The 17,391-nt window shown below is 43.6% G+C and overlaps 1 protein-coding gene across 1 annotated transcript in view; it reads left to right on the plus strand.

Annotated features, from left to right (window-relative positions):
- Positions 1–17,391, plus strand: part of TRABD2A (TraB domain containing 2A) — an 87,235-nt gene that overhangs the window by 41,414 nt on the left and 28,430 nt on the right. Inside the window, exon 3 of the mRNA XM_086480001.1 lies at positions 17,029–17,175. Coding sequence (XP_086336127.1) covers positions 17,029–17,175 — 147 coding nt within the window. The remainder of the gene's footprint in view (positions 1–17,028; positions 17,176–17,391) is intronic.

A 17,391-nucleotide genomic window follows, 5' to 3' on the forward strand; every position in this document is an offset into this window, starting at 1 on the left:
TGATCCTGGACAGGGTGCTTAGATCACAGTATTTGACTTTTTGCAGTGCTGCACAGGTCACATGCAGTGTGTGACTATGGAATCCCCAAGCTGTGGTACAGCTGTGGCTAGTAGCACAGGGTGGTATGTGCATTCTAGCTAAAGTTTGTGTTTGGCATGCATTGCTATATGGAAAGAGGAACAGCAGATATTTTGGGTCCTCTGTCCTAAACAACTGTAGCAGTGTGTCTGAGATCGTGATATTTCACATCTGCCCAGGAGGAGGACGAGGACTTTTGCAGTTAGAAGCATTAGTGCCAGCAGCCAGCCCATGGTCCAAGTTTCTTGTAGTTCTTGCTAAGTTGTTTGAGCAGGCTTGGTGTATCTGTCCGGTCACCCTTTGTGAAAAGAGAACCTGACGGTAGCATTTCGGTTGTTTGGGGTTTTTTCTCCTCTAGAGTGTGTGCTTTCTGCAAAGGCTTCTTTTGTGTGTTAGCTGTAGTGCTTGCTAACACCTTTGAAAGACATTCCATTCTCCGTTAGGAGTCTTTTAGAGAGAACAGGACTGAGGATGAAGGCCCTTATGACAAAAGCAGAGGTATTTAGTTGTGTCAGCAGTTAGGAATTTAAAAGACTGTAAAAAAAACTTTACAGAAGCAGATGTGGGACTTCCCTTATGTTGCCCCCTCCCACCCCCCTTGAGTAGCCTGTAAATGTCTAGCTGCCACTCAAAACCATGGAGAAGTTTCAGAGGACTTTCTGAGTTTAACCAAAACAGTTATTGCTGCAGCTGATGCTTTGTTGCTTATGTACCCTTCCAGATGAAGGAAATTGACTGTACGGATTTGTGCTTATTTAAATCCAGCACTTTTTACTTGACTTGTTAAATGAAGAATTTGCTTCTAGGTTAGATAAAGCCATTTAGTCTAAAGATTGTGCTAAGAAAATGGAGTGGGCAGAAGCAAGAAATGTTTTTAAAATGGATTTTCTTGTGGCCACATTTTTTGAGAGTTCTCCACCAGCAGATCTGCACTGATGTAAAGTCCCTTGTGATGCAGAAATATTCATTACACCATTTTGCAGCAGGGGAGCAAAGTCTGTAGACGTAGGAAAGAAAAATGTAAAGAAAGAAGCTCTTGAAAGAACAGCTTTGGAGTAACTGAGGATGGCAGAAAGGCTGAAGCAAGCAAATATTTTAGTTAAAAACCGGTGATGTTTGATGTGATGTTAAAAACCATCAGGAAAACAACAGGACTGATGTTGGTTTAACCTGCAAGTTATTCATTAGGGGAGGGTGAGATGATACCTGGTAAAACCAACTGTTTCAAAACCAGCAGTACCAGATGACACGTAGCCAGCTGAGGCTTCTAAAGGAACTAGCACAGGATATCATGAACTGCTAGCCATTGTTTTCGAAGATTTGTGGAGGACAAGTGAGACCCAAGAAAACTAGACTAAGTAAATGTAGTAAAAAACAGCTTTTAACAAGATAAAAGTTACATCCTTGGAAATGGTTAAGCAGAAAGTTTGAATTAAAACTGTTTTGAAATGTAACAAAAGGTCAAACATGGCAGCACTTATCACAGTCTTTTTCAGCTGTTTTAAACTGAAATTGAATTAGCCCTTTCTGGTGGTGGAGAATTGCAGACCATCTTGTGCAGTGCTGTTGCAATGATTCCATCCACAGAGAAAAATTATGCTAGGCTTAAATTGTTAATTATTTTTATTTCATAATTGCTTGGGTCTGTTTTTTGGTGGTGGCTTTTAAAATGTGCAGTCATTTCATGGAGTACTATCTGATGTCCTTGGATGACTGGTCTGTCTGACCACAATTTAAATAAACACTGAGCTGCACTAAATACATCCTTGACACAATGTACTGAGGGTTGGCCCAGTGGCCAGCATAAGGTCGCTCAAGATAAAAGATTGTGCTGACAAAAGTTTGACAGCTTATGGAGCAGAATTATGTGATTGCTGAGTAAGCTAAAAACATGGGTCTGGCTTAAATGGACCGTAAGTGAAATTGTCTGTTCCTTCATGGATACAAAATAAAGGGCTAGTAGTATTTTTTAAGGGCCTCTGCAGAGGGGTGATACAGTCCCAGCAGAGGCTGGGTATCTCTAGCTCACAGGCTCAGAAGGGAATTATGATTTGAATTGACACTTATTTGACTGTCTTTCTTGCAAAAAGAGAACTTGGGTGAAGTCCCATGTCCCAGAGCTGGGATGGCATGTCAGTTTCCATAACCAAAGATAAAGAATGAAAGAGTTATTTGCCAGGGTGTAAAGCCTTCAAGTTTTGTTTTACTGGGTTTGAAATGTTCAGGGACATATATGAGTTGGGTTTGCACCTCCTAACCAGTGGTGCTGCTATTTTATGTTTGTAAAGTCATATTTTCCTGGTGTGCACGTTGGACAAGCAGGACACCTGTCAGGTAGCAGTGCTGTCTACTTTACGTGAAACTTCTCCTGGAAGAGATTGTATAAGGGGCTTGCACTAGAGGCTGCAAAGGATTTGGGTTCTGTGTTTGGTACTAAGCTTTGACACTGACTAGAGGATATACTAAGGGAGTGAGTTGTCTCCCTTGGATGTCACTCTCACCATTTAAGGTTGGTTGTGGAAGCACTTCCTTCCTCAATGCTTTTTGTCACCTGGCAGAGCATCAATAATGTCATGTTAGAAGAATCTGATAAATTACCATTGCAAGCTGAATTTGAAACTGAAACTTTGACACCTGTTGCCATTGAGTCTGGGAAATATGGACAGCCTCAGTATAAAAAGCAAATGTGAGCAATTAGCATATGAGGTCGAGCACTGAGCCTGTGACCATCAGGAATGGACCCTGCCCTTCTCACCCTCTTTGAAAAAGCAAAAAACTGTGAGCATTGAATTGAGTGAGTCCCGGCTGAGCTTGTCAGGTCTCCAGCCAGTCTTCACTGACTCTGGGGCTTATTGGGATAGTCACGCAGTCAAGGTAAATGTCAGCAGGTCATACACAAACAAGCAGAAGGGGAAGATTAACTGTGGAAGAGAGGGCTTGGAATGGTAAAGGAAGGGAATTTATATAAAGCTAAGGTCTGGGCAGCAGGAAGAGGAGCTTCAGCCGATGTATCAGAACCAGCTCAATGTACTCATGCAGTGTGAAATACTATTTCTGAGTGCAAGAAGGAGAGTAGAAACAATGAAATGAGTGGCTAGCAAGTGTTACACTTAATTTGCAGCACTGCTCAGCTGGAAGACTGTAGCTGAACATTAGGACTGAATGTTTTGGACAGTAGTGTGCATGCACATGACAAAAGGCTTTAATGTCCTTGTCGTGGTTTAACCCCAGCCAGCAGCTAAGCACCATCCAGATGCTCTCTCGCTTCTCCCCTGTCCCTGCACTTGGTGGGATGGGGAGGAGAATCAAAAACGAGTAAAACTTGTGGCTTGAGATAAGAACAGTTTAATAATTGAAATAATAACAACAACAATATCAATAATAATAATAATAATAAACGTGCTTAAAAGGAAGATAACAAAAAGAGAGAGATACAAAACCCAAGAAAGACAAATGATGCACAATGCAGTTGCTCATCACCCACTGACCAATCCCACCCAATCCCCAAGCAGTGATTGCTCCCTCACCCCCCAGCCAACTCCCAACAGTTTATATACTGGGCGTGACATCATAGGTGTCAAATATTCCTTTAGCCAGTTTTGGTCAGCTGTCTGACTGTGTCCCCTCCCAACTTCTTGTGCCCCTCCAGCCTTCTTGCTGGGTGTGAGAAGTTCAAAAATCCTTGACTTAGTATTAATACTGCTTAGCAACAACTAAAACCATTAGTGTGTTATCAACGTGATTGTCATACTAAATCCAAAACACAGCTCTGTACCAGCTACTAGGAAAAAAATTAAATCTATCCCAGCAAAACCAGGACAATCCTCTATCCTTGGAACTCATGTGTGTTTATAGTTCTCCACTGGGCTCACGTAGATCACAGTGGGGTTGATGTGCAAAACTACCAGGGGTTTCTGAAACCTCTTGGGAAACTTAAATTTCCTTTTTGCATTAATTCCAAATTGCTCAGCAGGTCCTGGAGCTTTGACCCATTTCAATTTTTTGGATTTATACAAGGGTTTGAAATTCTGTTCTGAGGGTTGGTGATTTCATTCCTTTTTTTATCTGTCACGAACAGAAGTTCTTCTATGTAAGATACCCTTACAAAATGTTTGTTTGATGTGAATTTACTTCTCAGCCAACTGTGTTTAACAACATAATAAGTATGACATGTTCTGAACAGGAAATTCTGTTGTCCTGGTAGGTTTTGTGTTTAGTTGTATTTAATAATAAATGGTGCAGAGCCTGGAAAACTGGCATCATCGAGAGCTGCTCATGTCTTGTATTAGTTGATGAGTGATTTTGGATAAGTGTTCTTAGGGCAATGTCTAGGAAGGTTCCTACACCATCAGGACTCTTGTGGGCATCTCTTCCAATCTGAAATGCTGCTCTGTGTGGAAAAATTAGGAAATAGGTAATTCTGACATTTCTCTGTCTTCAGTGAGTTCTCTGTCCTGCTCATGTGTACAGAGGCAAAAAACCCTAAAGGTGAGTTCGTGTAAAAAAGCAAGCTAATGCCCCTGGGAAAAGTGTAGCTACTGGAAAGGAAGGGAAGGTTTGGAGGGTTGCTTTGAAGGGTGAATGAGCACCAATTTGGAAACAGAGTTCTGATAGGGTGTGGTGGAAAAGCACATCAACATTAAGGATACACTGTGTGTTGTGGCATACAGGTGTGTGTAGTCTTTGAGAAGTGCTGTGTTGAGCTACCGTTGAGCTGCAACACAAGCCAGTGGGGTCCCTCGCTGCTAATGGCTGTGGTAAAAGAGTGTTGCTTCCTTCTTTGGGAATCACACATTGTGGGGCAGCAAATACCACATGTCCTGTTCTAAGGAGGTAACTTTATCTCAAGAATTGCTTCTAGTTAGAAAGGTTAAAGATGAGGACTGATCAGAAATACCAACAGGGCAGCATTTTTCCCAAGATGATAAAAGGAAGGATTTGTAGGATTTCATGAATGTGACAGATTGTTTCTTCTGTCTGTTGGATTTTGATGAAAGTTTCTCGATGCCAACTTTATTTTCCTTGTATATGATTTTGGGGTAGCATTTTAATCCTTCCATGTATATGAATATTTTTAAAAAGCCCTGGAGGAGCTTTATGGGAGGCATATGTAGTGTATTTGAAGGGATGAATAGCTTCTTTTTGTTATCTATTCTGTGTCACAATCCAGAGTGAGGTAATCTGAACGCTTTTATCCTTAATCCAGTGTCACAACAGTGCATCAACACATGGCTTGTGGACCTGCATCTCAGATTTTAACTGAAGAGGCACGAGCATAAGGAGTTCCAGTAGATGCTGCCTGACATAGAGAAGATACACATTAGTAACTATGTCTAAATGTGTAATGATGCAGGATGGAGGCATCCTTCTGCAGATATTTGGGGTGGATAGTAGTAATGTATCTTAACCCAAGACTTTGTATATGGTGTGTTCTCATTCAAACTTAAGTTTTCAGACTAGACTTTTTGGAGTGCAAGCCTCATACCTGTGCTGTACAGGCCTTCTTGAGGGCTTGTTGTCCAAGAGATGGAATTAAATCATTTGGGACTCCCTAGGAAAGATCCTGTTGGTCTAAAAGTACAGCTTGTCAGAATTTACCCAGCTTGGGGAGGATGAACAGTTCAGCCAGTTGAATTTTGTTGCCCTGACTGCTTGCTTATTGTTTTGTTTCTGTCACAGTTTTAGCAGATATTCACCAAGCAACTGCTGTTGTACAATATTTCCAAAACCGTATTGGGAGAATGGTGGTTCACATCACATTATGCCTTTAAAATCTTTTGCAGACTTCTGAGCTCACCAGAGCTTTTTGTTTTGGTGCTGAAAGTTACAGACCTTAATCCAATATATTACATTTTTCCATACATGGAGTTGCTGGTTGAATTGCTGCCAGTTGCATTGCAGCTTTTCCACGTAACTTCTGAAAAAGCATAGCCCTCTGTAGCCCAGGTATTCCCTTCCAAGGCCAAAGTATAACATGCCTGTGAGATAAATCCTGCCATGCTTTGTTCTTTTTTTTTTACCACCACATTTCATCACACCCCAGAGCTTTCCTGCTTATCTTAGGCCATTTTAATCTTAACAGTGAGACTTCTGTAATCCTGGTGACTTTGTGAAAATGATGAGCTCTTGGCAGATAGCTCTGGTTTTTTTCAGGGGACCTTGAGCAAATGTTTATCCAGGACACTTACCCTGACAGTAAGTGTGTGTGACTGTGTGCTGGAACTGCTGGTGGGGAAGGTGACCTGCCCTGGCCTTTAACAAAATTATTTGACTATCTAGGGCTCAAAAGCTCTAAAAAAGACCAGACTAGCTCATTCTTGGGATTGCTGTCTACTCTGTTCACTGAGATGATTAAGAAATAAAGTCTTGTTGTCTTGGAGTTAGCAGGTGTCTTGGTTTGAAAGACAGGTGTCTGTGGAGGAAGGCAGGAGCCTCCCTTGAAATGGAAAGTGCAACCCCCTTCTCTCCAAATTATTATAATTTTGAAATTAACGGGCGTTCAGGCAAAGATATGGGGAATAGGAATAACAGTTCTTTACTAATATATATATATATATATAACACAAGGCAGGGAAAAAAACAAACAACCCACTGGTTTACACTGACAGAGTCAGGAATACAACCTGACACCCTGTTAGGGTGGCAGTAGCAGTCCGATAAGATGCTGGCTGCAGTCCTCCTGAAGCGATGGATGTAGTTCTGTGGAAGCAGCAGTCTGGTAAAAGGGTCTGGTCTTCCTCCGAAGGTCCAGTGGTAGGTAGGTAGCTCTTGTCCTCTGGAACTCCAGTAGGGGGAAAAGCTCCTCTGGGAATCCAGTGGAAGAAGGCTGCTAGGGTGTTAGATCTCAGTTTTTATTTGGCATGGACTGCTTGGCTCCTTCCCCCCGGGCGGAGCATCTCACAATGGGATGGGGAGTCGTGAGGCAGTTCCTTGATGGGCCATTGACAGGAGATAGTCCAGGAGCGAGTTATCGATGGGTCAGGCGATAAGGCATTGTTGTGCCCAGTAACAGGAGATAGTCCAGAGGGGGGAGGCAGGGAGCACCGCCCCACCTGGTCTCAACAGCTCCTGATGATGATAATAGAATTTTTTTTTTTTTTTTTCCTTTTGGCACATTTTACACTGTAACCCAAGTCAGCAGGAGAAATAAGAACCCTTTCATATGCGTTTGGATGCATTGAATCATAGAATCGTTAGGTTGGAATAGACCTCTAAGATCATCAAGTCCAACCGTTGACCTAATACCACCATGCCCACTAAACCATGTCTACAAGTGCCACATCAACATGTTTTTTGAACGTCTCCAGGGATGGTGACTCCATCAGTCCCCTGGGCAGCCTGTTCCAATATTTGACTACTCGTTCAGTAAAGAAATTTTCCCTAATGTCCAATCTAAACTTCCCCTGGCGCAGCTTAAGGCCATTTCCTCTTGTTGTATCACTAGTTACTTGGGAGAAGAGACCGACACCCAGCTCACTACAACCTACTTTCAGGTAGTTGTAGAGAGCGATAAGGTCTCCCCTCAGCCTCCTCTTCTCCAGACTAAGCAACCCCGGTTCCCTTCGCCTCTCCTCATAAGACCTGTTCTGTAGCCCCTTCACCAGCTTCATTGTCCTTCTCTATACACGCTCCAGCACCTCAGTGTCTTTCTTGTAATGAGGGACCCAAAACTGCACACTGTATTTGAGGTGCAGCCTCACCAGTGTGGAGTACTGAGGCAGGATCACTTCCCTAAACTGGCACTTGGCATTTTATGGCTCTTTGTATGCGTTTCATTCTATGATTCTGTGATTCTATGATTTGGATGCATTGGAACTGTCACAGAAGTCCACACGTTAAAATCTTCCATACTTTGAGAGCAGTAGCTTATCTGATCTGTGAGATTTCTTGTGAATCAGTTTAACTTGGAGAGTCACTTAAAATTCCTGGGGGGTCCTTGTTGGCATGCAGCAATCCCTTTCAAGAGCAAAACTTAAAGAGAAAACCAAAACAGAAAACCCAGATACTTTTTACAATAAACAGCCTATCTTTCAGAAATGTCAAATGCTAGCAGTTCCCTGATTGCATTGGCAGCAGCTTGGTTTTCATGGATCTGAAGATCAGAGTATTTTATGGTTTTCCACAAAGGCAGCTTGGTACGTTGGCTAAAGTGGGACCACTGGTCATGCCCTAATATGGACAGACAGGGAGGCAAGGCGAGATGCTGTCATGCAGTGGAACCAGCTGGCTCATTCCAGGAACATCCTCTTGGGGATTTGCACAGCACAGCTGGTAGCTTCTAAATTCCCACCCTGCCTTGGGATACACTGATTTTTCTATGCGTCTGAGCTCACAGTTACTATGACGAGCGCAGCTTTAGGCTGTGTTTCAAAACTTCCAGCCTCTGATCTGCCTGAAATGGGATGATTTCAGCAGTTCTTGTTTGAGGCTTTTCTTGGCAAGTCTAACACTAATATAAACTCTCCCTTTCACCCCTGTACCTTGAAAAGGTCATCTTGCTCTGCTGTGCTCCATTTGGAAGCCAGAAGCTTCTCTTAAAGATGCACTAAGTTGCTTTTGACGTAAACACTGGTTCGAAATTGTTGTTCTGTTTGGAACAGCAGCCAGAGTCCTGGCCTAATTGTTCTGTTGAGTGGAAAAATGTTTTATCAATGCTAAGTGTCTTGTTTGGAACATGCTTTCCCAGCTGACAGAACTTCAAGAAAATCCAAAGTATCTTGTTGCATGGTTACCAGAAGGCATACGACAATTGTCTGAGCTTGTTCATCACATTGCAACGCTAAATTGTTTATTAACTTTATAGTCTTGATTTGCTCATGCTTATGTAAATTATGCAAGTAATGGACATAATTTTTTTGGAAGATGGGGAAGCACTCAAGCCAATGAAAAGTTTCTCCTCTGAATTATTCCATTCCACCAAAAAAAAAGTGCACAAGAACTGGTGAGAATTATTTCAAACTTCAGTATTCTGCATTGCTACTTCTAGCAATCTTCCAAACTGCTATCAAGTTTAGTCCTAAGTTATGCACGGCCAGTGTTAGAGGACAAGTGAAAAAACAATCAATGCAGGCAAGAGGGGACCTGTAAGACTTTTTCTTTCATCTAGCAGCACTCCAAAGAGTATATGTGGTTGAGTGAAAGAAAACTGGAGGCCAAATCCCGGGTTGTCGATACCAAATTTGTTTAGTTTCAGTGACTGTTTTAGGAAGATGAAATATACTGCTAAATGTTGTCCTTGAGACTGTGGAGATAGGTTGGGCTTTGACTGTGTGACTAGCTTACTCCTTACAATGGCAGACACAATGACGTCTTCATTATTTCTACATTTTTTCATCATTTCTACAGTTTAAAAAGCCAAATTGTTTCCTTTCTAAGGGATTTTTCCTGTAAAGGTGTTTAAAAGATAAAAAGAAAGTTTGCTTTAACCTCAATATTTTAGTTTTGCTTCCACTAAATTTAAGAGCATCCAGTAGAAAAGAAGGAAGAGGATTAAAGCAACTCGTATTTTAGTAGATGATTTAATTTTTTTAAGAAAGAAAACAAACAAACAAAACATTAATTGCAGGTATTGAATTTTAAAACTACAGACAGTCTCAGCCCAAGGAAGCCTAGTTTCAGATTTTTCTCTTGGCAACTCTGTTTCTCTTTTAATACAATCTTGAGATAGCTGTGTTAAGTGTCATGTAAAATAAATAATTATGCAAAAGAAAGAAATCCTAACTACTAGCATAGCAGACGCTGCTGTAAGTTGGAAAGTGAGCATGCTCTAAGAGAAATCTGGATTGCTAGTAATTCTTTTCCATTTGGTTAATTGTTCCCAAGTTTCATGTTGAACTGAGTTTAGGAGCTATGTGGCAAATGCTAATCCAAAACAAGCTGAACATTGCTAACTGAAGAAATGCTGGGTAGGAGACAGGCAGGAATTCTAAGTGTAATGTGTTGGAAGTCCATTTTTTTTGCTTTGAGCTTTGGTTCGAAACTGTAGAAACCTGAAAATTACACAAAGGACTAGTCCCTAGTTCTGTTTGAAGAAGTAAAACCATGTCTGATGAAGGTTTGCATTGTGAAGGCTTTAAAAATAAACTTTGCTAATCTTTACAAAATTCTTAACCAAGATGGAATTAAAAAACCAGAAGTTCTCTAGTAACATGCAAACATGCATCACCATTTCGTTTCCAGCACAGAGCAAAGATTTTCTGCACAAGGTGCAACTTCATGAAAGCTTGAAGCATTCTTGCAGCATGAGGAGGGACCCCAGTGAGCACTTAGATGGAGAGCTCTCAGGGATGAGGTGTGGCAGCAGATTCATAGCCACACTATTAGCCCTTTAGAAAGATGGGAGCAAGTCCCAGCAAGGTCATGGAGGTGTCCAACTGCAAGCTGACCTGTGAAATGTGAACAATCTTTACACTGCTCGTCTTATTCCACATTCAGCATATAGCGGGATGTTTATTTCTCCTGCTGTCAGTGGAAATGTAAAAGCCTGTAAATCAGTGTAAAACGCTCAGACGAAAGGCTACATATTAATGCTGTCTGATACCAGTAAATGAGTTGCACTTCTTCCAGCAGTGCTGTAAGCGATGTTCGCTGATTCAGCATTATCTGTCATCCTCCTGCATCAAGAGGAGGATGATAAATTAATTCTCTGCTTCAAAAGTCCCTGATAAATTATTAGAAGTCCCTTGTTTTTATAGCTCCTAGTTGGAGAAGCGTTAGCTTGTGTGTAATACAAATCTCAGATAACAACCAAAAACTTCAGAGTGTCTTTTTGTTCAGTTCTGGAAAGACACACTGCAAGAATTTGGCACCAGATGTGCCAGAGTGAGTTTGTTGTCAGCAGACCAAAGATCAAATTCTTCACTGCCATTATCTCTGTCAGCATCTGTGTGTCCAGTTTGAGGCAAACAGACTGTCGTCTAAGTTCTTGGATGATTGTGCTCGAGAAGAGGTGCTCCTTCTACTTGCCGTGCTGGCTTTTGAGAACAAGAGCCATAAATAAAAGAAAGTCTGTGGGAAATTTGTAACTCATAAGTAACCTAAAATAGTTTCCATTTCCTTTTGTTTTAGCGCTGTACTGTTTGTCTTTTGTCCTCTGGGTGAGTCCTTCGGATAACTTGTCTCTTCTAATCACTGAATCCAATCATTCTCACAAAAGTAGTCCAAGTTTGAGAAATTGCTTCCTTTTTCTTTCTTCTTTACAAAAGCTTGTTACAGGGGCCACAGGGAGCATCTCATCTGATGCAACAGCCCTGAAAGTGACTTAGGCTCCTCTGAAAGCTGCATATGGTGGGTTAAATCTCCTATTGGTATCCTCAGCCCCTGCCAAAATCAGACTTCTGCCTGTGTGTGCAGGTTCGTGTTTACAGGGTTCCTCATGGCAGGTGGATTCAGGTTTCCAGGCTCTGAGAATGACAGTCCCAACTTTCTGCCTCAAAGGCAGCTGAGGCATGGGCACCAGGCATCTAAGGAGCTGTGTCACACTGGAGTGAGGAATCCCGCTTTCTTCTCAGCACTTGGCCTGCTGGACCATTACCATGACAAAGAAAGATTATTGACTTTCATAGTCACAATGCCTTTGATTTGAGACTCGTTTGGATTTGGGGCAGTAATGTTCTGGGGCTCGAAGAAGCAATGGTCTCCTCCAGGTGAAGAGCAAGCAGAGAAACACACTTTTGAGAAGGAGGAGGAAGAGGGAAAGAATTGGCTGAAGAGGCTGAATGGAAGATGTAATGGATGCAGTTAGTTGCTGAGAAGGGCCCAAAAGCAGCCTACTATTCCTTAAGAAAATTGAAAGCAAATTGTCCGGCTGAGCGATCCCAGAGCAAGGAAGATGCTCCCTGAGACTATAATTCAAGGGGCTGAATGGCCCTCAAAAACTGAGAGCGGAGAGGAAAAAAAAAACAGAAGATGAGGCAAATGATGGAACAGATGTGAGCGCTTTTGTTGAGAAGACTTGGAGGCTAGCGGGATGGCGATAGGCTAATTTGAGGCGCATAATGCAAGGTTCCTTTCACATGCAGAATAGCACTTTGATCCAATGTGGATCAAAGTGCTGAAAAGTGAAGAGGATGGCAGGGGGTCTCTTGTCTTTGACAAAAAAGGCATCTGCTGGGCTCTAACCCCCTTTTCTCCACCCCCTTATCCTAGCAGGCCACTCCAACAATGCTGGCAAAGGGGACAAGTGTCTCCTGGCAGCTGAAGAAATCTCCAGGAGGAGAATGAGACTTGCAGCAATATGTATACCGGAGAGCTTAATCGATTTTTTCCACAGTACAAAAAGGGAGGAGGTTGGGGGAAGACAGAGAGTTCACAGTGAAAATGGGAGGTGGAAGGAAAAAGATCTCTTTCTAATAAACTTGTTACTTTTGTTCTCCGAATACATCTTTTCAGGAGATACTTTGATGCTACTATGAATACACTTAATGGAGCCGAGTAGGGTACAGTTGCTGTGGGGGGAGGTGTGAAGTAAGGAAGAATAGTTTTGCAAGGAGGATGAATGTGGGGTGATTTCTGTGGAAATCACAAGAAAGATTTTGGAATTAGTAAAACAGTGCAATGCAAGAGATACCTGGAAGAAGATGCATACTTTCTGTACCACCTGTTGAAAAAAGCTCAGCTCAGCACAAATTCTTGATTTTGATTTATAAGCAAAATTGGATATTTCTCTTCAACTTTCCTTCTTTTCTGTTGTCTTCTTAGCTCTGGACTTAGAAATGAAAAGAGGATTGAATGGGGAGCTAGGAAGGCAAGCAGTATTTGTATGAAACAAATATAGCAGTTCCAGATCAACTGCTGATCTGGTCCCTGCTTCTTGTGCTTTGTAAACTTGCTTCAGCTTCTCACATCTGGTAAACAAGACTGGGATCAGATCTGCAGTTTGATGGTTATGGTCTTAGTATCACTTTGCACCTAGTTTAGTGTTTTCATCAGAAATAATGATAGATAAGAGTTACCAACCTCTGAGCAAGACCCACCTCAGCAAATTAAATCCTTTAAGAGTAGTAGGTTAAGGAATCTTCCTTCTCTTGAGATACTAACTATTTATCCGTTACTATTTACTGAAGATAATCTTCTCACCAGGACACAGCTTTAAGCAACACCTGGTACTGCAAACAGCTCCTCACTCTTTACCCCCAAAACCTTTGTCTTTCTGCTGGGAAGTTACAACTCCCCCATGAAGGCAGGAGCGATACAGAAACAGAGAGAAGCTGTCACATTCCTTTAAGAGCCTCTACACATACACTGATGCCGAATCATAGTCCTGTGTAGTTGTTCAGTTGGTATGCCATGATCCTTCTCCAGCAAATGTCACCACTTTTGTTCGGACCAGCTGACGTGGAGAGTATTTTTGGCAATAGCATCTCCTGCCCTCCAGCTATGCAAAGCCTGGTGACATGAGTTACCGTAACTCATTGGGGAAGGCTAATTGTTAAGGACATTGATGGGTTTTTTTGATTTCTGCCCATTTGTTGTATCTTGAGTTTTCTTCCTGTCAGTGCTTGAGCTGTGGTTGAGAATGGTGCAGAGGTACTTGAGCTGCTCCTGTCATCAAAGGAGATGAGTTCACCTCTGTCCGTCACAATGCCAAGGTGAAAGTCCCCTCTCTAGGTGGGCTGCAGGTGGTTCTTGTGTGACTGCTCTCTCAGATGCTGCGCACAGGTCTAGATCCAAATGGAGAAAGATGTTGCTCATGGGAAAGTCTGAGCTGGCAGGGAGCAGCCCTCTGCAGTCCTCGATGCTAAAGAAAAACAGCCCATGCAGTGTCATGCAAACCCACTGACTGGGCTGTGGGGTCCATGGCAGCCTACTGGATGCTCTGTTCCCAGGCAACGGTGGTTAGAATGGGTATAGGAGTCTTGGTCAGTGAGCTTGGATACTTTGTTCTTTGAGGTGAAACATAGCCACCTCTTTGTGAAAGGTCTTTCATGGTTCCCCAGCTGGGCAGGCAAGCCCTTTGGCTGCTGCCATCCTGATATTTCTTCACATAACCCGTACCAACTCTCCCACCTGCATACCAGAAAGAGGTACTGGTAGCAAAGACCAGAGAGCTGCCAAAGCTGCCTCACCAGAACAGCTTTGTGTCATGCCAGAAGTAAGGCTAGAGATGTGAAGGGGAAGGGGGTGAGTTGCCTGTTTCTGTGTAAACATGTGCAGTAATCCTCCGTTACTGTAGGCCATCATTGCAATTTTAAACTGTGCTCTTGAGACAGATTTATTTAGCTGTTTGCAGTTTACTGTGTGCTAGTTTCTTATGGCTAGTGGATGCGTACAGGGAAGGAAGATGCTTCTGTGGCTTGACCTGGTTGCTATGGTACAGGCCAGGTCTGTTTGGAGGAGAGAATGAGTCTGTTTCACCTGAAGCATACTGCAAGGGAGGAGAGGGTAACATGCAGAGCAAGTGACAGCAGGAGTGCAGGCTGTAGGAGTACAGTGGAGAGAGGAAGATTTGCTTTGCTCTCATGTCTCGCACAGCAGGCTGGTGTTTTCTTCACAGAAGCCAGTTACCCTCCACTGGTTTGTGTTCAGATGAAAATCAAATGGTAAAGATTGCAAAGCCTCTTTGATGTGTTTACTCTACATTGAGGCAGAGCTACCTGACTAGCTGAGGAGACCGTCACAGGTCTTATTCTTGCTCTGTGGACAGCGACTGTCTGGCCATTTTTTTCAGAGGCTGCAGAGTCTAGAAAGGGCCATATTGCTTTAATGGTAAATCGACCAAATGGATGCTGCTATGGTGGTCAAATAACTTAGAAAGTAAGCCATTCCTGTGGAAGTGCTTTTGGCTGGATCGATTGTATATATGAGATTTTCCCAGCATGACTTAGCAGTGCTGGCTGTAGAAATCCCGTATTTTCAGCATGGATTTGGCTTGCCTCTCAGTGAGTATCATGTGGTCATTAACATCCAGTAGGGTTTCTCTGTGTGGGCAGTGAAGCCTAACAAATGGAAAACAATGGCTTCGGAGTGCAATAAACCCTAACCTGCATGCAAACTTTTGTTCAGACATAAAGTGGTTTCAATTTGTTTTTGTTTAATTTACTTCCAAATTAAACAGAGGTCCTTTGCAAGATGGCCACTGATTATTTTGATGTAACTTACCTACCTGCAGGTCTTCTTTTAATCACGTGCAGTTTGTACCAACAAAGTGAATTTTTGCTATTTTTAAAAACGTGATATGGGAGTAAATGTTGCTATTCATGAACGCCCTTCCAGAAGTAATGCTAAATTATGTGCTTTCATATTTGGTTAAATATCCCCATCCAGACGGGCAGCTGTAGCTGTAGTGGGGACAGTGTGATTTCAAGTCTGGTGGGACCTGCACCTTTCTGTAGGAGATGGATTGTTTTGCTGAGGGAGGGCAAATTGTACCTATTCGTTCCCACATCTGCCCTATCCAGTAATCCCAAGATTTGGTTCACATAATCTCAGTACATTAACAGTATGCTTACTCATGTGTGAGTTTCATGGTGTTGGTGAATGCCTCCAGTTCCAAAGTGCTTTTGATTGTGTTCGAGGCAAAAATCCAGGAAGAGTTAATTACACAGAGCCCTCATCAGGCTGCAGAGAGTCACCAAAGGTTGGAAAATAACCCTCCAGAATAACTTTTGAAATGTGTTTCAACCCTTCAGCAATATCTCTCAGCTTATTTCTTTTAGAAATAAAAAAAACAAAATTGTATTAGGAAGGCTTGTTACAGTTGTCTAGTCTCGTTGTGCAAACCAGCGGTAGCTTGAGTAAGCGCTGTGTTCAGGAGAGATGGCAGTGTTTTACTTGCCACATGCTGACTGAGAGCTGATGTCTGTGCAGGCAAGTAGCCAGCTCTGCGCCCCACCAATGTGCCCACTGGCGTCCCATGCTCAGCCTGGAGAGTTTCTGCCCCAAGTCCTTCCTTGGCTTACTTGGCCTTTCTGGGTTTTGGTGGCTGCCTGCTGCATGTACAGAGGTGTCTGTTTGGCTCCCGAGGCTCCTGTCAAGTGTTGCTCCAAACTGCTTTCTTGTGCCTTTTAAGTGTCAGTGATCCCCATGGGGTGTGCATTACCTCAGGTGGGAGGCAGCTGGAGTGGCATCTCTCTCTGGATCAGGCCCTGAGGCTACCACCCTGGGATAGCCATGCTGTGCTGGAGGTGAGGAAGCAGCAACACCTGGAGGAGACCTCTGCTGGTCTTCTCCCTTTCTGGTCAAGAGAGGGGCTCCCTGGGGGTAGGAGCTGTGGCAGCCACACTGGTTCAGCTCCAGGTGAAGGGAATGGGATTGTTTGCATTCCCAGGTGAACACCAAGGAGGAGGAGGGAGCACAGGCAGCAGCAGCCCCTGTGCCTCTGGAGGCAGTCAGCCAGGGGAAAGTGCTGGGCCGCTGTGGGACCGCTGCCCTCAGACTTTGTCTGTGGGGAGGGTAGCTGCCTGTATCCCCTGGCAGCCGCCATCCTTCCTTGGCCTGCTCCAGAGAGCCATTTCTGCCTGAAATAAATGGAGTGTGTGGGAGAAGGAGACACGAAGCAGGAAACAGTAGCGTTAATGTTCCTTGCGGATGAGGAAGAAAGGGCAAACAAGGAGAAGCCATGCTTAATTTAGGTAAGTGGCTGAGAAGCCATGAGGATAGGAGCCCACCAGGCCCTAGGGCTCTATGGTGGTCAGACAAACTGTCATCTAGGGGAGCAAGATTACCCCTATTTCAGTCTGCCCCTTTGTTTCTTCTGTATTATTTACATCATGGGTAAAACCTCCTGGAGTTAGGTGTAGTGAATCAGTCCCCTGGCCTGTGGGACCTGAGGTGTGAGTATCTGCAGACCTGGAGGAGGCGCGGGTTGGTGACACATGGACTGGTGCCCTTGGAGCAGGAGCAGCTTCAGAGAGCCCCTGGCAGGTGGCTGTATGTCTGTGACCTTCTCAAAGGCCAAGATGAGAACTCACCAGGAACTCTGTCTTTTCCTCCCTCTCCCCCTCCCTCAGGTGGTCTTTGCTTTGAATCAGACTCTCTTGCAGCAGGAGAGCCTCCGAGCAGGCAGTTTCCAGATCCCCTATACAACAGAAGACCTTATCAAGCATTACAACTGTGGGGACCTCAGCTCCATCATCTTCAACCATGACACTTCTCAAGTGAGTCTTGACACTGCAGCCCATGTACTACGCTCATGTCCCCGTAGCACTGACTCCCGTCTCACTCATGCTCGTCTCTCCTCAGGCAGGCCCTTTGCAGCTAAGGGCCAAGGGCACATTGCTGGCTCCCTGCTGTGTCTGCTTTCCTGCGCCTCCTGTCACAGATGTCTGCACCACCTTACTCCTGTCTTGCTGCACACATACAGCAAAGGCATA

Source organism: Leptosomus discolor, chromosome Z (assembly GCF_034619465.1).
Source record: "Leptosomus discolor isolate bLepDis1 chromosome Z, bLepDis1.hap2, whole genome shotgun sequence".
NCBI classification, from domain to species: Eukaryota; Metazoa; Chordata; class Aves; order Leptosomiformes; family Leptosomidae; genus Leptosomus; species Leptosomus discolor.